This window comes from Columba livia, chromosome 9 (assembly GCF_036013475.1).
Source record: "Columba livia isolate bColLiv1 breed racing homer chromosome 9, bColLiv1.pat.W.v2, whole genome shotgun sequence".
NCBI lineage: Eukaryota > Metazoa > Chordata > Aves > Columbiformes > Columbidae > Columba > Columba livia.
In genome coordinates, this window is record NC_088610.1 from 22,105,864 (window position 1) to 22,129,764 (window position 23,901).

Sequence of the window (23,901 nt, forward strand, 5' to 3'; positions counted from 1 at the left end):
GACATTGTGCATGGCATAACTTACCACCCAGAGTAAAATGTGCCAAAATATTTACCCACGTTCAAGAAACTGAGCACAAAGGAGGTGCAGAGAACAGTGACCATGAAAAAAGAAAGGAACGGGAAGGTAATCTGACAAGAGGATGACGAAAGAGCTTTGCTTCACCTTGCAAAACTAAGTCTGAGAGAGACCGCACATACACTGAATAAACACACTGTGAAGCAATGATCCAGAAAGGGAAAACTGCTGTTTAACTCAAGTGAAAAGAACACCCGAACAAACTGACATAAATAGATCACTAAGAACTCTAGTGTGGAAATTGATACGGTTTCAGCTGTCAGAGAAACAACGTTCCAAAAAAAAAAAAAAAAAAGGATCTTCCACTAATAGAAACAAGGATATAAAATCCAATGAACTTTCTAGGTAGGATGTGATGGATTTTATGATGCAGCTCCAGCCAGCCATAGCTGGAAAAAGAAATAGAGTGAAGCAAATTTCCTTCCACTGTCCACTTATCTGGCAGACAGAAGCTGATATGTGGCAAGGCATTATGTCTCGTGTGGCAGAACAAGGTCTCCATTCGGCCCACAAGTTCATGCAAGCAGGAGCCCGCAGTGTCCCGCCATGGAAAGCAGCGTGCCTGCAGTGCTGGCTGTGTGGAAAATCTGGGATCCCAAACATAGAACATGCTTCACAAATGCTCCCTCCCTCCTCTTATTTTTAAGCAATTCGGACCTATGAAGCTGTACAGTTTTCCTCTCAACGTACCTCTCTCCAGCTTCTCAATGTCATGACGTGAACAGACTAGAAAAGAAGAAAAAAAAAAGTGATTTACTTACAGTTGCTCATGCAGCCTGTGGTATCCCACAGACCCACCCGAGCATGCTGGTAAAGGTGAGGATAAGTAAAGCTACCCTCAAGCTTGGCATGGCAGGAATAAATTGGGCGATTGTATTTAACAGAAAACATCACTTACATGGCCTTACAACCCATCTGCTCCAAGATACCATCCCTCACTTCATCCCCCGCCTCCACATGCCAGCCCACAGGCCAGCTCTCTTTGCCTTTCCACAGACAGCCTGCACTGCAGGACAGGAAAAGTGAACAGGATATTCCTTTCATCATCCTATGCAACAGCCTAGTGTTTTCTGCTGCTTTATTTTCTTCTGTTTACTCACTAGCACATTTAGGACAGAGAAACTGAAGGTTAGGACAGAGCAGATGTCAGTAAAATAATGCTAAGTCCACCCTGAAGCAGCACGAATGAGGACACTATGAAACTATCACAGTGCTTTACTTAGCCCACGCCTTGGCTAAAACCAAGTTACTGCACATTTCTTTAATCCCATGGCATAAGTGCACAAAGAACCAATCCTTGATTCACATCTCCATCAAATAAAAGAATTGCCCTTCTCCAGAAGATGAGCTACCATCAACAGTGGATGCCCTGCATTTTCATTAAAAACTCCCCACATTTACCTTAGTTCCAAGGTAGAAGATCTGACCACCACAGCTGCTGATGGACTGATAACAAGCTTTCTCTCCAACCAAAGCCTACAGGAAGAAAAATCACATGTAAGCAAAACCACTTTTTGTTTTTGTAAAATTTCCCAAGAAATATATGTACACTTGAACTTTAGAGACGCTTTGTAACTCAGAAATCAAAATGAGGACTGGGAGATAAGAACACAGATTGCTGGGCTGTAGTAAGTCAAAAAGCTGGGAATGCAGCTCAAAGTGCTACTGAGCCCTGGCTGCCCCGCAAACACGACGCGGTCGTGAGGAACAGTGCTCGGTGTCTATCCTCACACACAAAAATATTTATGGGTGCTCTTTCCTTGCCAGCTGCAAAAGAGGAAAAAGTAGGAAGCACAATGTTTGAAGTGTTGCAATTTCCACTAGTATAGATGTTTTTGGATTTTTACTTCAAGCAATAAAGAAGTGTAGTACCTACAAGCCTCATCCTCTCTATCCCTGCGTGACAATCTATGAGACAAGGGCAGGGAATGCATGTACAGCACAGGCACTGCTACAACAGAGTATGTGCAGCATACAAAGGAGAAAACCCTCTAGGAATCTCTTGAAGAATAAAGCACAGCAGTTTTTCTCCTGTACAGGGTGTTCCAATGTTTGGTAACTTAAGCGCAGCTCCTGAAAACATCAATGCACAAGAGAAAATATCAAGTGTCTGCTGGCCACATCAACACCATGTATGATCTCTGAGATGCTTCAAAAAGGCTTCTTCCAGGTTTCTGCTTGGGGCACGTCTGAAGCAGAGGCAGTGAAGAGCAGCAGGACACTCATTCCTACCAGGGCTTCGCTGACGTTGCCTCCTGTCGCCAGCGATTTGAAGTGGCTGCTGTTGTAGACAAGCTGAACTTCTGAGATCTCGATGGTCTCCAGCTCCTCCTGTGTCTGGCGATCTATAACATGCAGCTTCTCCACGCTGTCCAGAAGCACTGCTGTCCGGGAGTTTATCCACTGGAAAGGGAACAAACAGCAGATTTCAGCAATGCACACACAATTAGAGGCCAAATGAACAGGTTCTGACCATTTCCCCAAGTATCAAGACTGGAAGTTCTAGCATGGCTTGGAGCTTTGTTACTATACACGGTCACTTCACAACAGCACCCACGCGTAACTGCAAAGGCAAAGACAGCGAGGCTCCTTCTGGAGTATCAGCTTTAACACTGAGAAAAATTACAAGGAACCTCCTTCTCAGAAAACAGCCGTAGACAAATGAACAATCCACCAGAACTCTTGTGCTCTGGGTGCGCTATTTGTGCTCTAGCACACTTACCATCCAAGGGTCTCAAACCAAGAATACTACGACACCTGTTTTCAAATCCCTTAGCAGGTCAGTGTGGCATCAGGAAGGATTAAAAAGGGGAACAGTACATATGAGTTTAACTCACAGCCTGTCATTCATATTCTCTGGCTTCTACTTTTATACTTTCCTATTTTACTCACTGTATTCTGTAGATGTGTTTTAGAGTTGAACAACCTTTGTTAAAGCATCAAACAATTACAGTGTCTTAGCAAGCACTCACACGTGGAAACATTAGAATTTTACTGAGCCAATTACACACAGTTTGCATTATTTTTAGTGAGAATGCAGAATAAAAACCTTTCTTGCCAGATTCTCTCTGGCTCTTGAAAATGTTTCCTCAACAAGGCTATTGCTCCTCCCCAAGAAAAGGCAGTATTGTTGCCTCCGTGCTATTAATTTTTTATCCTTTAGCTACTACTTGCTATTCCACTCGTGCTGGTTTTCCACCAAGTCCCAAGTTGAAGGACATTTTCAGTTAGCCGCAGATAAACACAGTCACTTCTTATGCAACATTAGTAAAGCCAATCGTATAGAACTAAGAGCTACTGAGATACACTGACAAGAAAACTAGTGAAAAAAAATTAAAATGAACTGGTTTACAATATTAAGACTTACAGTAAAGTTGATGAGGTCATAGTGCAGATGAAGCTGCCTCTGCTTAGTGACGTGTATTGCACCCGTATCATCTCTCTTGACCTAAAAGAGAAACCAGACAAGGCTGAATCAAACCCAAAGACTTTATGGGCTCAATATCTCTGTTCCTGGAGGGCATCACCCCAGCCCCAGGAGCCTGGAGCTCCCCTCAGACAACGCTGAGCACACGAGCATAACATCTCACTTTCAAAAGCCCTCATGAGTTGTATGTCACAAACAAGCCGGCCCTTAGTGTGCTTAAGGGATTGTCACTCTGTGCTCCAGCTCCTGTGTTATAGAAGGCAATTCGGTTTCTAAAAAGGATGCAAACCTCCAGCATTCGCACAGAGAGTGCTGAAGGACCGACTCTCACTCACTGACTCCCGAGGGGCTCAGCCTCCCTGCGATACTGGATTGAAGGGAGATGCTGCATGACAACTCCCAGTCAAGGGTTCTCTCTCGTCCTGTGAAGGAACAACTGTATTTTCCACTCGTAAAAGTCAGAACTGCGGAACACTAATGTGGAACTGGCTTAATTCATCACCATTAAAAAACAAAGAACAATCTGCAGAAAAAATAAGGGGTTTTTAACATTTTGACAATTCGAAGTACAGCAAGAGGGACGTGAATTCAGCAAAGCTGGGAAACAAACATAGTGCTCCAAAGCCAAATCCCAGATTTTCTGAAGCCCAGGCACTACTCCCATATGTTGAAATCAGGTAGGAAATCATCTTCAAACAACCATACCAGCACATATCTGCATGTCTAAATGGGACGAGCAGCATGCCCTGAAGTCACATGCCAGCAGGACCTGAAAGCTGTTGTCTCTTAGTGGTTTATAAAATTATTTTCCAGACTCAAAATAAAATAGTATCTCAAATTCATGTGATCTCCCTGAAAACAATCCACATTCTTCTATCTCCAGCAGGAATGAGATAAGCTGCAAATAAACACTTGTAGAATAAAGCTCACGCCTCCAAGTTGTCAGGGAAGGGCACCACTGCTTGCTGAAGAGCAATGACCAACAGGTTTGCTTTCCTGAGGTGGTTGCAAGCTGCAGGCATCTCCAGCACGCACAGATATCACACTGTCACTGAGACAGAGGCTCAGTCCGCTCAATATGTGAATAAGACACGACTACTTGAAAAGCAGCATCAAATATTCAAGGCTTACCAGAAGAAAATGCACAACGTCTCCTCGACAAAACGCAAGCATGGGGTTCACCGAGTTCTGTACAGCCACAAAGTGCCAGGCCAGAAGGGGGACACTAGAAGGGTCCATCTGTCGGACAGAAAGCACAGGCGGTATTTGCGGTCTGCGAGGCAGAACCTCACACTTCCAAGACACACACCGTTCGTCAGCTGCTCCTCGCTGACTCTGCCGTGTACACACGCAGGCTGCAAAGCAACGTCCTGGGCTGCAGGCACCCGAGCAGTGGCTTGTGCTCCTTGGCCCAGCCACAGGGTTTAGGGGCAACGTGTGTCTCTTGGCAAAGCAGTGAGCCGGTCAGAACAAAACCTGTGTCCCAGCTGTTTGCTGCAGATCCAGTTGCACATGGATTGATGAAATATGACAACCCACAGCTTGCCAGCAGCCTTGTGTCTCTGTTCTCCCAACCTAACATATCCCACATCTTCCCCCAGCTGCTTTTCCAAGAGGAATTATACCAGTGACTAGCAAAAGTGAATAATCAAGAGTTTAGAAGCCTGTGTAGTGCTCTAATCCCGCTTTGTTTCTGTCCCTACAATTAAAGGTTCTATTGTATGGTTCTGCCAAGCAATGGCCCCAGTCCAAGGTGACTGCAGTCATAAGCAGGTCAACGTCCCATCTGTGGGAACATCGAGGCTGCAGCAGAGAAGACAAGAAGTTGAGAGGCTCCCGTGCTCCTCCCTTCCTACTTATTGGAAAAATTCAGCATCCTCACACAGCTACAGCTGAAAGCAGCCTTTGCACCCCCTCCCTGCCCACAGTCCGCACACAGACCAACATCATCACTGCAATTCCACAATGCAGAGTTTACCGCATGCTGATAAAGCAGTGACATCAAACACCTGGTCCTAATCCATCCCCTTCACCCCAGGAACTGTTCGTAGCTACAATCCAAAAAGCAACTGTTTGGCTTCATTACTCACACGACCGTAGGGAAAGGTCATCCACACTTTCAGAGACGGCTTCAGGCCAATAACCAGTATCTTCAAGAAAAAGAAAACCAAAAAGGCAAAACAAAACCTCTGAGTATATAGCAGAAAACCTCTCCTTTATGATTTCCCACACAAACCCTCCTGCAAGAAGCACCTTACCTTTGTTAGGGAGGCCATGGCCAGCAGTGAATACTGGGTGATAGGATGGTCTCTCAGCTCAACTTTGGCATGTAACGGTTCAATACAGCAAACCTCCCCCTTCGAGCCACTGAAGAGACAGCGGGATTCACATGTCCTCACTCCCATAACTCTCCTGCAAAGAAGAGAAATCAGCTTGGTGGCCATTTATCAAGAAGAGATAAGCCTCATGAAACCTCATGAAATCTCAAGAGTGATCCTTCATATTGTTTTTAAAAAGTGTTTTATGCAGCTGCAGGGATCAGTTTCAGTGTGTCACTGGAAGCAGCCCCATACAGCTGCTCAGACACAGACAAGAATTCCCTAAGATCTTATTTAACAGTAAAGTGTTGGAAATTCCTGTATGTGATCAGACTGCCAAACAGCATCTTGCTTCAGCTGTGAAATTACACTGCAGCCCTAAATTCAACATTCAGACAGCAGCTTTATTGCTTCCAAGGGTTTTTTTGCTTAGGTTTTGAAACCTATGACCCAGCATTAATTTCTTGTACTTTCTACATTTAGAGTTATCGTCTTACTTAAACGACAGTTCAAATACGGAGCCTCCGCTGTCGTTGCAAATTGCAAGCGTCGGGTCATCTGTAAACTGAGCAGATAATTAGATTAAAAGTGGCACTAAGAAATAGACTGCAAAAAAAGAAGTACAAGTATTGTCCCTCTCAGAAACATACCTTTAACATACAGAGTTGAGACAATTACTGGCTTTTTATGTAAGAAATGTAAGGTTTAGCATTTCACCATGGCCCCTCCAGCATTATTGCTAGACTGGGTCACCCAAGCGCTGCAGTGCCCCACCAGACCCACCACACCAGTTCCAGGTGGGCCTGGGATGTCTCAGCAAGGGCCAGGACAGCAGAAAACAGAGATGCGAGTTTCTGTGTGTGATGACGACACTATGCTGAAAAAGAAGCCATAGATGATTGCTCTTTCAAAGCAAACACCCCCAAGTTACTTGGAAAACTGCTGAGAGAAGCTACTTTCTACACTTCAAACTCTTGCATTTAAAGTTGGCAAGTCATGTATCCAGTTCAAACCACCGCAAGTTTCAGAGAAACGTATTCCAGCAACTAACTGTTCGTTTTGGCAGCAGAGAGAGAAGTTGTAACAAACAACTGTTGTTTGTTATACCACAACTCACAACTGATATTATTTCAGCTCTCAAAATACTAAGTTTATTTTTTAAATAGAATTTCTGCTCATTTTTTCCACCTCTGGATGCTATTGCCAAATAGCTCCTAGGTAGCTGCTCTCCACTGTAAATCTAAAACTACTACACAGGGAAAAATTATGCATCTGACTGAAAACAAGTGTGTTTTAAAGAAAAAACATGTAGCAGTACAAAGCAAACCAGGAGTACATGCAGTGTTTGTTACCTTGATGTGCAAAATGGCTGTTCCCGGCGGGTGGGCGTCTGTTATTGATCGCAGCAGCTTCCCGCTGGCCAGATCCCACATGGTGATCTGCAAGCAGAACACACTTACTGCCAAGGGGTTCACTCCCTCATCTCATGTGTTAGTACATCAATCAACGTCTATATTCCCCATATCATCCTCAGTGAGTAGGGTCTTCATATCAAATAAAAATGATCTGAAAAAGCACTTCAATGCCTTTCTCCCTCATACAATCAGGGGAGAGTTGAATAATCTCTGCTAATGCCCATCAGCAAAACCCAAGCATGTCCACGGCTACCTTGTCACTCTGCTCGTCCTGTGTTTGCTCAGCGTGACAGGTCAGGTAGGAGTTTGCAGCTTGGCTTGCGCTTGGACATCAAATTCAGACCATTTCCCAGCTAAGAAGCAGGAAGTCTTAAACTATTTAGGGCATAGCTGAGGACTATTTAGCCCAGAAGAGCCGACATTACACGTTGAATTGAACTTTTTGTTGGAAATCCTATTTTATATGGCTCCATATGTCATCAATCAAAGCTTTGTAGACCAGATGTTTCAGAACTGCTGCTCCAAAATATTTTATCTGAGTATTGTTTAAAACGGGCCACTACTCTGCATGGATCAAGTCTGTATTTCCACAAGGTGTGGAGCAGTCTGGCATTTGGCCCTGTCACAGGCACTGCACTGTATTTTATCAGGAATGAAGCTGAAAGCCAAAGGAGTAAAGGAAAATGAAACTAAAAAGAAAAACAAAGCAGCCTTCTCAGTATTCCACAGACCTCTAAATTTTATCACGTTAACTTATATCCATTCTGGTTTAGTTTTAGTCTTTAACCTCTGTTCAGGAATTGCTTTCCCTGTGCAGAAAACAGCATGAAACTAGAACAGCAGACTCGACCCCTTTCTCCTCCACATTGTAGAAACTATGCACCTTCCATTGTACAACACAAGTAAAATATCGGTTAAAATGAACTTCGATAATTTCAAGCTATCATCAGTAAAAACTAGCTTTAATTACAAAGAACAGATCTCAAAAAGTGGCCTAGAAAGATGAAGCTGATCGTCATGCTGTGCCCATTGCACATTTCAGTTTATTAAGAGTGGGACTTATGTCACAGGCAGCCACGATTAACCGAATGTTTCACTGTATTCTGGCGCTGGCCCATGGCAGCCCAGGGCATTACCTGTCCCTTGGCAAAGCCGCACAGGAGCCTGGAGCAGTCGTTGTTGATGCTGAGAGCAGAGATGGCCCCGTACTGGGCACCCACAGCAGTGCTGCCCAGACACAGCCGCAGAGCCTGGTTTTGATCTAGAGCACAACCATTAGTAAGAAATTAAAGGAAATGAAAGAGCCATGACTCAAATTAACATCATGCAGTCATTCACATATACAATTCACCTGGGGTACATTAACAATTCGCAGGCTAAAGTTCTTAAAACAAGAGTTTACAAGATGAGGATATGTGTTAGTGCAGAGAGAGTGGGACACTGTCTTGCAGGGAAAGATAAAAACTGTTTTTCCAAGTAGAAAACAGGCACAGGGAATATGGGAACGCAGAAGTATTACAAAGTGAAGAAGAAAAAGCAATATCTAGCTTTCCTTTTACTGTTCTGCTTAACTTGTAGCAAGGAAGATGACAGAAAATTGACTCTATTTCACGAGCATTATACAGGGTGTTTCAAAAAAGATGGACTCCATTTCAAATCAGTGTATTTCATTATGGCAACGTGTTAGAATTACACAAAAACTACAAATGGTTTAATGAGTTATCAAGTTTTCGTAACCTTTTTATAAATGCTCTGTGTTTCCTCCACAACATCGGGATGACGGTTGAAATCATCCCAAACGCCTCTCAAAGGCAGTTGATGGTTGCAGAGATATAGTGATTTCAAATTGGGTCCATCTTTTGGAAACACCTCATGCTTCTTTATGTTGATTTGAATACCAACTACAAATCCCCAACAGGGCCCTCTGGTAAGTGTAATTTTATGGAACTTATTCCTTGGTTTTGCTGCTAAAGGCCAGGAGCTGCAGGGAAAATGAACTGGCTTTTCCCATCTCTCTCTGGTTTTGTCCTGCTTTTGAGTGCGGGAGAAAGAAAAGATGCTGTGTGAGGACTGTTGGAACAAAGCCTGGAGAACTGAAATACATCAGCATCACCACAGGACAGGAATAAATACTAGCAAGAAGTATACCTGAACTCATGGATTACCCTCTACAGCACTGTTTAGGGTGAAGAGAAAGAGGCAAGAGCCAAGTTTAAATATTTTCCACTCTGTTCTATGTTCTCCGGCATCTACCTCGCTAAACTTGTCTGCTGCAGTAGCCCAAAAGAAAGTAAAAAATGTGTTTTCCTGCAAAATCTGGATAGTGGTAGCAGAAAGGGAGGGATAGAGAGGGTGTTACAAACACCACTTGTTCTGCGCACCGAACGAGACAAGGCCTAGGAGAGACTGAAGGGCCACGCTCTGTCTTGCAAATGTACAAGGCAAGGCTCAGCTAGTATGGAATGTCAGGTTTGATCTAAAACAGGACGACAGTCGTGGTCAGGAGGACATCGTATGTTACAGGTGCTCAGAGACACCAGGATTCTTGCGAACGTTGAGCTCTGCTCTTGAAATCTGCGGGAGGAGAAGAGGAAGGTGCCTTTGGTTGACCAAATCAATGAAAATCATCTTTTCTTCAGATGAGCAGCAGCCCAGGCGGTTCTGGGCAAGGCTGCCTGTCCTGCTCTGCTGTGCCTGCCTCTTCGTTTGTTTTCCAAATTAACATGCCTTTGTTTAAGATAAAACCATCTGGAAGCCAAGGAGAACATGAGGGTTTAAACTGGCTGAACCTACATGTACAGAAGCAGCTCTGAAAGCTCTGGCAGTCACACAAGTCACTGTTTAAATAGATACTGAAATGTTAGAAGCCTTGACACTCGTGTTTAACCAAACAAAAGATGTACACAATTCAAGTGATGATACTGTGAATGGCTGCCGTCATTCAACAGCCAAGAGGAACGTGGAGCCAAAACTACTTCAGTATCACCATAGAGAGAAATTACTATTGACTGTGTCGAAGAAAAGAAGAAAAATAATGGAAGATTTCTATGGAAGCTCAGAGAACACAGAGCTATAGCTGGAAAACAAGTTCCCCAGAGAGGTATTCTCCCAATGGTGTCCTTCAAGAAATAATTCCTGTTCCAGAGATCTGGAAACACAGTTCATTTACAAAAAGGCCATCTGCTAACCATAGAAGTATGTTTTAAAATAAGGTGAATACCGCAGTTCTTGCTACTGAAGGCAAATTGCATCCTGTTTCTTCCACTTCAGTTTAAGCCTGTCAGTAAGTGAATCAATAACCTGCCTCCTGTAAGACGTGTAAAAGGAGAATCTCTCACAGCTTTCTCCGAAAAGGGCAGCAGCTTCAGAACCGCTGCTTTCAATCCAGCTTTACATCTTCATGAACTTGCAAATCCATTTGCCACTTCCCTCACTCACAATGTCAATTCAAACTAAACAAGACCCCGCTCCTCCCCACAATTAAATGCTTTGTGTGACTCAAGATATTCCTTCCTAAGACAGAATTGCCTACGGTTTGCCAGGGGTGCATTTCTAGAGTTGAGAAATGATCACTTCCAAAGCCAGAGAAACCCAGGGCAGTTCAACTCCAGACAGTCAAAAGAGAGCACACAAGGAGGAGAAAACCAGAGAAACTAACTACAACTAGAGAAAACTAACTACAAATACGATGGACGGAATTGCTTCCAAAGCAAGATGAAAATCAACGAGCTCCTATTAATCAGTTAGTAGAGTAATAAAAATGCATAAAAGTGAAAGGTTATAAAAGCCTTCCTGATTATTTTCCAGATTAATATTATCAGCTTTGAATTAAGGTACATTTAGGATTAAGCATAAAAAGCTTTGTCTAAATGCTTGAAGCAATGATGCCTATCAATTCTCCAAAAATGTTTTTAATTGTGTAATTCACATAAAGCAATTCTTCATCTGAAAAATTTCTGGTAGTAGCTACGTGTGTTGCTTTCAAGAACCAGCGCGGGCAGCAGCGATACCCGCTGGCTTGTTACCGCTTTTTGCTTGTCTGGCATCCTAAATCCTGGCACAGGCAGCATGCAAACCGGGCGGGCAGGAGCTGGTCATGCAGGGGACGCACACAGGGCAGCGCTACTGTACCTTTGCCTTTGCAGTCCGCACAGAAAGGGCCCAAAGAGGAAGGAAAAAGCCAGAAATCAATATAAAAGGAGCGAAGTAATCGACAACATATATGTGATAATCTTCAGAGACAGAGGGAACCTTCTGCTTTTGCTGATAGTGTTTCCTTTTGTGAACTTTTCCCCTTTGGATTTATTGAACTGAGAGGACGCTGTGGCAGCGAGTGTTTTAAAACCAGGTGGTTTACAAAGCGTATGGTATCACTGAAGAAAAATGAGTTTATATAAGAAATTTGGACTTCATCATCCTGAAGAAAAAAAAGAAAAATCTGAGAGGAAATAGAACTGTTCACAGCGACTTAACTGATAAAACTGTTTTCAACAGTTATCACCAGCCAGTCAAGCAACTCCCCATTAACTTCAAAAAACATTCAAAGACAAGAGTCCCCAAAAATCAAGTTTTAATGCTGTCTTCAGGTACTTACACTACCCGTTCTCTCAAGGTATCATGCTACTCCCACAGCTCGACAAAGACTCTGGGCACTAACCATAGGCTTTACAGCCCCAGAAAATAATAAATGGTTCAACAATAATCCAAACTTCTGAAAGTAAAAACCTTCTTTGTTAATTGTTATGGGCTTGCTGGGAGAGCACTTCTGCGCTCCAATCCTGAAGAGAAGTCACGGCACACAGCATAAGTGTTCATTTGCACAATGCTCACAACTCCGATCATGTTTCAGAAATAATTTGGCAAAATGATGGCTCATATTTACATTAAAATAAAATAATATCCCTAAGCAGGCACAGTGCTAGAAACACCCTAAGGGTTATATTCCCAAGGCACAGAAAACTGTCAGTATCAAAATGTGGTAACAAAGCAAACAGAAGATAAACTACCTGAAAGAATGGTAAAAAAGGAGAGTACCAAGCTCTTCTGAGTATTGTCAGATCACATAACAAACACCAGGAATGGCAGATGAGGAGGTTTAGATGTGCGTTAGGGATGTTTCATCCCCCAGAGCAGGTCAGCGCAGGAGCGTGCCCCCACACGTTCCATCCATAAGAGTCTTTCGAGGCTTGGCAAGACATCGCCAGGGCTGCCCCAACCCTGTTATTGGTGACACCAAACAGGGGGTGACCACAGGTCCCCAGGCACCCCCTCCGCAACACTTACAGGGTGTCAGAGCTGGCATCTGATTCACAAGAAAAATATTGCTTCTCAGAGATGAGACGTGATGTGAACTGTCCTGTGATAATTCAAGAGCCAACAGCAGCATTGAGAAAAGCAGCATGAAAGCTGCGCCCAAGTCTTCCTTAAAAAGGACAGATGATTCAAGAGGGATGGGCAGACTCACATGAATGAATTAGTTACATAGGCAAATATATTAAATAAAAAATAAAGGGTTAAAAAAATTGCTAGTGACACAAAAGTATTCAGATAAATTTGAACGTCAGCAACATTCAAGCAGAAGATGGATCTACATCTTTAGAGGGGAAAAAAGGTGATTTTCCATTGTACAGTATAAACTACACCCAGAGTTTACCAAACTTCAGGGAGCGAGTCTCACCCTAATGCACATATTTAGTAGAAAAATGTTTTCACTTTTAAAGTAGAAATTGACTGGTCTACAGACATAAATTGCTGGTTTAAATTTCAGAATAAAAGCGGGTCAGAACACCAATCCTCTCTCTGTGCACACAAGGACTTCTACAGCCATATCCTGCGAGGATTTCTCTTTGCAGATAGATCTGAGAGCACTGGGGCAAATACCCAAGGTTTAGTTATGGAGCTGAAAGAGTCAAGCAGAGAACAGAGGTGTCTGGGAAGCATTTGTGCCCATATCTGACGCAAAGTTGGATGACACACCTTTAAATTATAGAACAGACTCACAGAGCAACTTCGGTGGTGAGGGAGCTATGGAGGTCTCTGGCCCAGTCCTGCTGCTCCAAGAAAAGTCAATGAGACCAGTTTGCTCAGAATCATTTTAGTTGGAAGAGCCCCTCAGAGTTGAGTCCAACCATAACCCAACTCCAGCACTAACCCATGTCCCTAAGAACCTCATCTAAATGCCTTTTAAACCCCTCCAGAGATGGAGACTCAACCTTGCTGTGTTTTGAATACCCACAAGGAAGGAGATGCCAGAACCTCTCTCAGCTCTTCTCTAACACTTCAGTGTCCTCATGGTGAAAAATTTCATCAGAGCTTCCCATGTTGCACCTTGGGCCCACTGCCTCTTATCTAACACCATGGACCTTTGAGAAGGGTCTAAGTCTCCTTTACACCCTTCCCTGAGGTAGAAGAAGGCAACATGATGTTTCCTTAGCCACAAAAACTACAGACTGCACAGCCTTGCAAAGACCATGGCCAAACAACAGTAAATGTGCTGGTTCAAACCGAAGAAAACTTTGCTTAAACGCGCCTGATTTGAGCAAAACAAACCAACGTTATGAAATAAATCAACTAAAATACCACAGGGTACTGAGCATCTCAGATATTCAGTGGTCCAGCCTCTTAAGTGGGACTTGATGCAGAAATAATCAAAAAAGTAACAACGACCCCCTCCCATTTGCGCACTGACACAGAGTCGTAGAGCCCCTTCTGCAGCGTGAAATGCTGAAAATAATAGCTCATGACACCTGTAGAGAACAGCTTCTTGTTTAACAGCTTACTGACCTCAGAGTGTCTGCAGACAGACAGAGGAACGGGGTAAAAATGTGTTCCACTGGAGATACTGGAGATGTCCACACACTAGGCAAATTTAAAAAAACCCACAAAGATCGACTACTAAAAGGTCAATATGATCATGGGTTGACTGTAGCAGATAAAAAGTTATTTACATTTAGATCAAGCACATCCTGTAATTATTTCAATACTGAGTTAAGCAAATGTCAAATAGTTTAACATCTAAATACCCAGGAAGGCAAATTCTTACACTGTCAGTCTTTCCCATCCTTCTGTCGGACCCTGACCCCAGTAACTTTTAGTCTCTTGGATAATTTCAGCCAACTTTGAAAGAAAAGCAAAGAAGATAAGGAAATTTCTAAAACCGTTCAGCATTTGGTGCTGCATAGACAAAAGGTGCAAAAACTCAGTGAGTACAGGATTGATTCAAGGGCTGTTCCCACCCAGCTGGTTAAGCTGGATAGAGGCACCAGCTCAGAAACTTGAGGAAAGTTTGATTATAAAGGGAATAAAAGAATGATAGAATGAAGGGACACGGAGGTGACTGGTGACAGGTCAGGGAAGGACTAATTCATATTTAAACATAGAAAAGGCTCTTCAGACAGAGCTAAATTTCTTGATATCAATGTCCCAATCCACAACAAAGCGGAAGCAATATGTGAACAAGGACAACCGAAGTGTTACTTGTGCTTTATTTTGTTACTGAAAGGAAATCACATTTAGCACAAACAAAATATATTAGAAGATATCCGCCCTGCAGTTCTAATTCTAGCTGGGTTGTTTTGGTTTTTTCTTCTCTGTGTTTGGTTTTAAAATCATTAAAATGTAAAGCACTCAAAGCTTTATTTTCGACTTACCAAATATCAGTGCTAAGCCATGGGAAGTCCCCACTGCTATCAGATTCGATGCTGCCTGAAAGTCATGCAGAAAGATTGAAAGCAGAAGAAATGTCACTCACAAATTCATTGCTTCAACTCTCACTGCACTCATGCAAAATTTGCCAAAAGGCGAAGATTTAGCAGGTTATAGATAACCTCACTTTCTAAGTGAAAGCTATATAAGTATTACATCTGAATGACTATTATGGAGACTTTTTTCAAATCCAGAGGGCTGAAATTTCTGCTCTGTACAGTCAGCCTCATTCATTTGGCACGGTCGCTCCAAGGTTTTATAGTACTTGTAAACCTGCACCCAATTAAATAAAACTTAATAGAAATCACACAGTGCTCTAGATATACTAATGTTCTTCTGCTTTTTATTTCTTAGCAAGTTTATTCCTAGTAATTCTTCAGGTTAAAAAAAAATAGATGCTTTAATGTCTGGAGGATGTAAGTAGAGGCTTTTGTCCAACATGCACATCAGTCACAGTGTGTTTCCAGTTTTGCTGCACTATTTCAGATATGCCAACAGGTTTCTTTCCTGTTTCTTTTTAAACAAAAAGTTTAATTTCTAATGGCATGTTTCTGTTGAGTCAAAGCAACCAAGCACATCTCGAGCTTTTTGGTAAAACATTCAAACTCATTTCAGGAAGCAGAACAAATACTTGCTCTGTTTCACCTCCTTAATATGTTTCGCTTCTCCTTTAACTATAGGCAACTTCACTTCTGACATATTTTAATTAGCATGCTTAACTTCAATAAGTTTAATGCAAATTGCTAAGCAGGAGTATCTTTCAAACAGACTTTTAGTGAGCTTTTATATTTTAAGGTGATATCTCAGTTTCAACAGAGCCATAGACATTTGGAACTCATCACTTTATGAGCACTTCAGTTTATTTCTTTACAAAAATTTTAGGAGTCAAAGCAACAACTGGCAGAGAAGAAACAGACAGGGAAATTCAGTGTGTGCAACAGACAAACACTGACTTGATGGGGTTAGGTGCTCAACTAACAATTCCTGGTGATGACATAAAAAACTGGAAAGCATGGGGCTTGATCATAAAGGTTGAACTCTGCCCTGGGAATCTGGTTCCCTTAGGCTGCTTCTCCAACCCCTCATATTTGAAAATTCTTAGTGAGGGTAAGAAGGAAAATGCGTTTATCAGCTCTTTTAAATTCCTGCTTTAACAAACTTGCGTGAAAACTGACTATACAGCATTGCAGAATAGTCGGAGTACTCACGATGGCGGTGGGCAAGCCAGCATCCACTTTGTCCTAGAAAAACAGGACAAGTCGTGAGAGGCACAGAACTCCCAGCTCCATATGTGTCTCTCATAATCAGAACTACAACATGCAGAAAAGTCAATACAAGTCACATTTTAATAGTCACACCAAAGCAGACTGTGCTGAGGGAACTAGAAATACCCAGAAGGGATGAGAAAGTACCCAGAAATGGAGAGGAAGCAGAATAGCCTGTAATTCCATATAAAAGTCACTACATTCTTCTCAAAAACATCTAATCTTAATAACAGTGCTCTGCGTATACAGCACAAACACCTAATGCAAAGCTACATCCCTCTCAAGCACATCTTATCAGTTTCCCATCCAGGCGGCTCACCCAGACTGCTGCCGAGGGGTTACTAGTTAGTAGTGTATGTACCAAACACATCAGTATTATCCAGAATTAACAGTAGGGGGAAGGAGGGTATCTGACACACACCCCTCACCAGAACAGGTTCAGATTTTCCTTAATGGATGCAATTAGGAGAAAAAGACACTTACTGCTGCAGAGACAATTTGGGCAGAAATTCCTTTCAGGAGTGAGAGCCGTATAACTGAACCATGGAGTGACAAAGGATCTGGGAGTCTTTTCTTCCTAAGGAAATAAGAAATAAACCAGATGCATTAGAGCAGAATAAAAGGTTGGGACTTTGCCTAACCCACAGCCGAACCAGCAGGTAAATTCTGCATGCACTCGTAACTCGTGCAGTTTCCATTCTTATTCTTGGTGCCTACATGCACAGAATGAAATGCATACGAGATTATTAGCAAAGTCTGCTGCACACCACTGTGCCTGCATAAAGTTTGGTTTTAACTCACCTTCCAGGGAAAAAATAGTTCTTCAAACAAACTGTCTGTTTCAAGACCTGTCTGCCAACCTTTATTAACAAAACCTCAAAGCAACACTTTTGCTCTTTAAATCATCTTCCAGCGAGACAGGAAGTTTCAGCCTTTAAAGGTAAATGTCTCAGGCAAATACACAACTGGAACAGGCTCATTAGCAGAATACAGACCCCTAGGAAAACTGCATGTATGCTTAAAGAGTAACATTCAATTAAAACACAGCTGATCTGATACAAAAGGTTCAGTGCCCCTTTTTACAGAGAAAACGTCTTTAAAAAGTAATTAGTGTACAGTTATTTCTAAAGAGCGTTAGTGTAATGTAGCACACAGGGCAGAGGGAAAATCCCCAGGAAAGTTCCAATGTTGTTGCCAGCACACACCACCAGAAAGCCAAATTTCCAACACTAACAGGGAATCATTCGGTTCTTCTCTCTTCAGAGTCGCAGAATTAAGTAGCTCACACGTAGGCTGAAGAAAGTTGTTATTATGGCTAAGGACCCATCAACTTGGCAACTACTTCACCCAAAGATGACAATAACATTTGAAGGTTTTTCTGCCCACTCTGTACTGGAAAAGCCACTCCAGGTAACAGTTCCCTCAATACAAACCATCTTACTTGGAAAAAAAAGGGGTAACAAGTCAGTTCACTCCCATATGCCACTACAAACCATCACACTTGCTGTGCTTCTGTCCTATGGAATCACTCACGCAACAACCACAACTTCTTATGGCAAGTAAAAAGGCCATAGGAGTGACTCGGGATGCAGAATCAGGTCATCGTTTGAGTAATTAATGAGACAAGTCAGCAGTATTATAGCTAATTAGCACACTCCAGGTTGCTTTTAAATGTCCAGATTAGCATTCCATTCACAGGAGTGACAGCAGTTCACTTGCCTTTTAAAAATAACCACTGGCTGCTTGCAGACTCTGGAAGTCACCAGACACACCTTTGAAAGATTTTCTTTAAAGTCATCATGGTTCAGTATTTTAAAAATCCCACTAAAATTCAGAGAAATTTAAATACTTCATCTCCCATAAAATGCATTTATTGCTCAAACAGCTTAACCCTCAGTGCAAAAACAAATCCCATTTTTGCCTGCTTGATCCTGCAGGAACAACACTGTTCTGTCAAAAGCGGCTTCACCGGAGTCCCTGCAGCATCCCCTGGGACTTCAGCACTAGGATGTAACAGCAGGGGACAAGAATCCACACGTGGAATTAAACAATTCCTACCCAAATAACAGACAACCTGTGTGCTCACAGCAAAGCTCGGGGAGGAGGCGCCTTAAGAAGTTTTGACTGCTTTTAGCTTTGGATCACCCTTCTTACTACTCCAAAAAGATAATTTGTTTTTAATGGACATAAACTGCTTTTAAAATCACTGAACCTCTCAGGCTATGAGCCCTGCAGTACCTTTTCAGGTGTGTCCGGTCTCCGCTGTCAGAGCTTGCTACGGAAGATGTGTCATAGGAGTGTGCATCCGTGTTATCAATGTTCAAGAGAAAGGGATCCTCCAAAATGAAAGACTCTTCTTCATCATCAGTCTGAAGGAAGAGAATGGCCACAGCTTACTAAACATTCAAAACACACAACACCCCAACTGAAACATCAGGAAAACAGCAGCGATTAAGCAGAAAAATCAATAAATCAAGAAAATCCACAACTTAAGAACTACACAGAATTCTCTGCATTTATTTCTAGTTAAAAAAACGTTGTTTGCTGACCCTGATCTTTAATGGACTGTACAGTCTTCAGGTGACCAAACCCGCAAGTGAACTCGCTTAAATTTGATGGAAAACCTTTACATTTCAGTTGCGGAAATTTTGATTGAACAAGCAAAATTCCACATTCCACTCTGGACAGCAATTCCTCAGCTGAGCATGTGCTTTGTCAACTTTTAGTGCCAGGAAATGATGGAGTTATACAATTGTATTTCCCAAGAAAAATGCAATATGAGAATAGCCAAAGAAATATGTGCTGCCTTATCCGAGCCCCTCCGTGTATTGGAGCTGGTTGCACACCTGATGGGCCACTCACCTCATTTAAGATGCTCTCCAGTGTTGGAGGGGTATCAACTTGAGGAATGTCAAATTCTTTGTCATCAATCTGTACAGCAGAAAGAACAGACTGAGTTTAGGTTGCCCGCTCCACCTCCCAAACTTTTTTCTAACTAAAGAGAAAATAAAAACCAGCTATGCATGCACTCCTTCCAACACCCATATATACTACAATTTCTCCTATTCAAAATGCATTCTCTGCAATTGAGCACCACAAGCCAGAACAAGAAGCATTTAGTAACAAAAATAAGACAGTTCTCTGACCTTTGCCCACATCCAAAATTTCAAATGTTATTTTTTTCAGAAAGTGTTTCTAAAGATTACTACCAATGTGATACTGCCTTTCTAATACACATGGGCATCAACACACAAGACTTTTTTTCTGTTTACTGATGGGAAAACCCCCCAATTGTCTTAAAAGTAAAGAAGCTTTTATCTGAGACTTGCACGACCGAACACGCAGCTCCGCTCCAGCGGGAAGGCTGCCCCAGCACCGGCGGCTGCTCACCCACGGAACTGCGGCTGCTCCGTCCCTTCCCACGGACTGAAACCCGGCTGACTACGGGACCTACCAAGGCCTGGCACGGCGCCTTCCAGGGCGCAGGTTTATTTTAAACTCTTGACTACCTGCTCCTCTGGCAATCCGACAGGACGAGCCCGGCTGCGACCTGCGTTTTGCCCACCAGCAAGAACTGACACGGGTGGGTTTTTAGGGAAAGGTTAAACACTGTGAGTCTCATCCGTGGGAGCCACTTGCGGGGCACCGCCTGGACAAACGCCACCGACCGGGCACCGACGGGTCCCGGGCCGCCCCACCGACCCTCCCCGAGGTGTCCTGGCCGGCACAGACCCCGCAGGGCTCCCCGGCCCGGCCCCGTCCCTTCCCGCCGCCCTGGGCCGCTCCCCCGGCGGGCAGGGAGCCGCGCCCGGCGCTGGCCACGCACCAACTCGCTGCGGGAGTCCAGCTCGCGGTCGAGCTCCGCCACGCTCAGCCGGTGCGCGGGGGGCTCCGGGCACGGCTCGGGCTCCACTCCCGTCTCCGGCGCCGCCTCCATCGCCGCGCTGCGGGGCGGCAGCCGCACCAGGCCGGCACAGCCGGGACTCGAACCGGCGGCCTCCGACGCCAGCGGCCCTGCGCAGGCGCAGCCCGGCCAACCCCGCCCCGCGCCGACCTTAAAGGGGCCGCGGCGCCCGGCGTTAGCGGGAGGGACGGACGGACACGGCGATGCTGCCGTACGAAATCCTTTTATTTACTGGAAAATCACGCGTCTGCTCCACGACGGCGGGGAAAGCGGGCCCGACGGCTGCGTTAGCCTCCGAGGGAGGGAAAAGAGAAAAAAAAGTCAGTAACAGGTAAAGAAAGGAGGGATAGAGATCAACATGCATCCAGCCCTTCCAGCCCCACTGTGCCTTAGCTAACGCCAAGTGAGTTCTGCTGCTACACTTCCCAGCATTTTGGGGCCCCAGTCTGCAGCTGCACCCCAACAAAGCCGAAAGTGTCACTGTAGGTTAGAAATTGGGTGAGACACAAAAGCCTTTAGGAATAATGTGGCTCATTTTAGACAAGGCAGGAGCTGCTGTAACAAGATTTGGTGCCTGAGTGTGTTTTCTTTTAAAAACCACCTGGAAAAGGTGAGCAGCATTTGCAGCTCGTTCAGTATTTCAGTTATTCAAGACAGAAGAAAGTAATGTGGGATTTCCATGAGCCCTCACCCATCTAGGAGGCAAGGGGAGAGATCAGTACTGACCGCTGCAAAATCAAACGTGTTGGAAGGAAACAAATACTTACAGCTTAATGGCATCAGACACCCAAGCTCCCCTGGTCTCTTATATGTGCCTACATACATCATGGTGACACTACCCTGTGTACTGGATCTGTCAGTGGGGGCAGAGCCCACATTGTGCCCACATGGAAGAATGATCCCTCTGGTGCCCATGTAGCAACAGCAGCAGCTGAATCATCATTTTGGTTTCCAGCTGTATTAAAGTCACATACTGAGGGTACAAAGAGCATCCCACAGCTGTGCCTGCCTTACCTGCTCAGCCTTCCTGTTGTTCTGCCCAAAGAGCAGCCCTGTGTCCCTCCTCTCTGGAGAAAGCTCCATCTTGTACCTGCAACAGCACGTGGATGAGCAGGGAACACCCTCTGTTTCATCTTACCTTTCCCTGGTGCAACCTGAGGACATTTTTTCTTTTAAATTTTTTTTGTTAGTGATAGGACAAGACGAAGAGGCTTCACCAGACTGCACAATCACCAAAAGGCAGATTGATTGATGACACAGTGACATGCAGAGTACAGGCAGCAGGTGCCTGGAGCTGCAAATTATTGAGGAAGATGAGCAGAGCTCCAGGATGGACTCCAGGCAGAATGACTCCAGCTACTGAATCAGCCACACCAAGAAACAAAAATGACTAAGATTGCACCACAGCCTGAGGAATGCCATCACAGAGACCTGCTAGAGATCCTGGAATCAGAAGGTGACCAGGAAGGTATGTTGAAGGAACAAAATAAATGCTTGTGGTGGTTGACCAGTTTTAGAAAAACCACATTAGAGCTTCCCGTTCATCCTGCAGAGCTGGATGATATGTACTACTTTTCAAGAGGACTACTACTTCTCAAGAGGACAGAGGTTTTGAAAAGTATAACCAGCCTTTCCAGCTTCCTCCATCTAGGGAGGCTCCACAGGCTTGTGGACACCCAGGTGGCACATTAACCGCATTTCAGAGTCAGTCCAGACAAAAGGACAGGATTTTTGCAAGGAAGTAACTGCTTCAGGGCTATGCTGGCACTGGGGAGCTGGACCTTTTTTCTGACATTCACATCTACAAGTGTTTAAGGATTTAGTGGCTGATTACCACCATGCGCTCTCCTCCATGCTCTAAAACCTTCCTTTCCACCGCCAGCTGTTCCAGGATGGTCTTCTGCAGCAAGGGTGCGTTCACTCCTCGTACAACAGCCACTAATTCCCCTCCCTGAAAGGTGTGAAAAGAAAATCGGTCAGTAAGTGCTCAAGTGGTGCCCTCTGGGCTCTGGAAATCACCACATCACACATGATATTATGTACCAGGCCCTACTTCATTCATACCTTAATCTCTCAGGTTTTTTGTTGGTTTTGTTCTTTAATAAAACAAAATTGCTTTATTCTGTTTCTTGGTGGTAGGGCAGAAGGTATTTAAATGTAAACTCTGGCTGTATATTCTTGTCTATGCAGCACTTGATCACCAGTGGATACCAGACACAGAGCAAATAAATCTGTGCTGTCTCACATGAAAGAAAAAGTATCCCTCAAAAGGACAGTTGTTCCCACCAGCAAGTCATGTTTATTGCTATGCAACTACTATAAAAATAGTTTCACTCACTGCAAAAAACAGAAAGACAGGCTCGCATTTCCCTCTGTATTTTTCCAGAGCATCGATGGAATCAACTTCAGCCTAAAAGGAATGTCAAAAAAAACGTGTGTTTCTAGAAAAGCATTTTTGTGTTGGAGGAACACACATGCACCTGAAATCAGGAGGCTGCAAGGAGGGCCAAGCAGGGGCCTCCACCAGCAACCTCACTGCCCACGGCTCCGTCAGCAACCCAGAGCTGCCCTTCAGCCAGGAAAGGCATTTAACCAGAGGATCACAGCATGCCTGAGGCAGGGAGGGACTTCCGAAGGGAAGTCTTCTCTAGTCCAAGATCCTGCCCAAAGCAGCGCTAGTCCCAGTGTTACAGGATGCTGTGTTCGTTTTGAGCATCTCCAGTGCCCCACAGCCTCTCTGGGAGCTCTTCCCTGTGTCCAGTCACTATGCTGAATGCTTTTCCCTCCTATCTACTTGGATTTTTCCCTGCTGCAATTGGATCCTGTTGTCTGTTGTTCTTTTGCTGTGTAGCACTGGGAAATGTCTCTGTCTTCTCTGTTAATCCCCTACTGGAGACCTGTCCCTTTGTCCTCTCCAGGGTGAACAAACCCAGCTCCTTCAGAATCTCCCTGTACATCAGGACTCATATGTCAATGATTCTGTCTAGTGCTACTTGCTTAAGAGGAAATCTGAAAAGTATTGAACAGTTGAAGCTTGAAAATTCTTAACAATATGGGTTCTTATGGATGTAACCAAGTGCCTGTATTTGGCAGGATGGAACTCCTGGGCTGTTATTTTGGCTGAATATTGGAAAGATCAACAACTTCAACCTTTAGTTACCTGCTAATGCTAAGCAGTGCCAAATCAGATCTTACCACAGCAAAATGCAGGAGATCACTGCCAACTTCATTCCTTAATTTTCGGAAAAGATCCACTACTGTTTTGCATGGACCACACCAGGCTTGAAACACATCAACAACTGCAAGCAGGAAAATTAGTAAGAATTAGGTCCAAATGGGCCAGTTTAGACATAGACCAACAGATTGGTTTCTGCACTTTCCCGCTTTGCAGCGTCATCATTTGGAAGGGGACTGCAGAAGGGTGGTACGGCGATAAGAAGAGTCTTGAGAACCTCTGAGGACTGAGGTCTCCTCCTCAGTGACCTCTGCAGCACCACCCCGGGGAAGGAGATTTGCCTCATGTCCAACCACAACATCCTGAGCTGCAGCTCCCATAGGTCTGTCTGGAGCATGGAAAGACTCCTGGTGAGCACTAGAAGGGCTCTGGGTTCAGTAGTAATTGATTCCTAACAGTACTGGTGCCCTTTAAACACAACAAAAGCCATTTATTATGTTGACCAAACCCTTACCAATGAGTCCTTTGAGACACAGCATTTCTTCCCACAGCTCCTGGTTATTGATGTTAATCTGTGTGAAAATGTAAAAACACAGTAAAAGCAACATTAAGATA

At 44.0% G+C, this 23,901-nt stretch overlaps 1 protein-coding gene and 1 long non-coding RNA gene across 4 annotated transcripts in view; one reads left to right on the forward strand and one right to left on the reverse strand.

The window, feature by feature from the left end:
- VPS8 (VPS8 subunit of CORVET complex) overlaps window positions 1-20,206 on the reverse strand; it is a 63,702-nt gene extending 43,496 nt beyond the window's left edge. For 2 of the 3 annotated variants that reach the window (XM_065073073.1, XM_065073074.1), the window contains exons 1-16: window positions 20,034-20,206; window positions 19,070-19,138; window positions 18,446-18,576; window positions 16,691-16,784; window positions 16,151-16,183; window positions 14,888-14,942; window positions 8,375-8,499; window positions 7,176-7,262; window positions 6,321-6,388; window positions 5,764-5,917; window positions 5,596-5,655; window positions 4,637-4,744; window positions 3,446-3,526; window positions 2,311-2,481; window positions 1,480-1,554; window positions 769-804 (exon numbers count right to left, since the gene is read on the reverse strand). In XM_065073073.1, coding sequence (XP_064929145.1) covers window positions 769-804; window positions 1,480-1,554; window positions 2,311-2,481; window positions 3,446-3,526; window positions 4,637-4,744; window positions 5,596-5,655; window positions 5,764-5,917; window positions 6,321-6,388; window positions 7,176-7,262; window positions 8,375-8,499; window positions 14,888-14,942; window positions 16,151-16,183; window positions 16,691-16,784; window positions 18,446-18,576; window positions 19,070-19,138; window positions 20,034-20,144 — 1,458 coding nt within the window. In that variant the 5' untranslated portion in view covers window positions 20,145-20,206. Of the gene's footprint in view, window positions 1-768; window positions 805-1,479; window positions 1,555-2,310; window positions 2,482-3,445; window positions 3,527-4,636; window positions 4,745-5,595; window positions 5,656-5,763; window positions 5,918-6,320; window positions 6,389-7,175; window positions 7,263-8,374; window positions 8,500-11,369; window positions 11,610-14,887; window positions 14,943-16,150; window positions 16,184-16,690; window positions 16,785-18,445; window positions 18,577-19,069; window positions 19,139-20,033 lie in introns of those variants that run through there. The other variant, XM_065073075.1, reaches the window with a different exon arrangement.
- Window positions 20,207-20,275: 69 nt separating this feature from the next.
- LOC110358154 (uncharacterized) lies at window positions 20,276-23,901 on the forward strand. The gene is made up of 2 exons (XR_002412292.2): window positions 20,276-20,442; window positions 21,302-23,901. It is a non-coding gene; the product is annotated as an uncharacterized LOC110358154 (long non-coding RNA).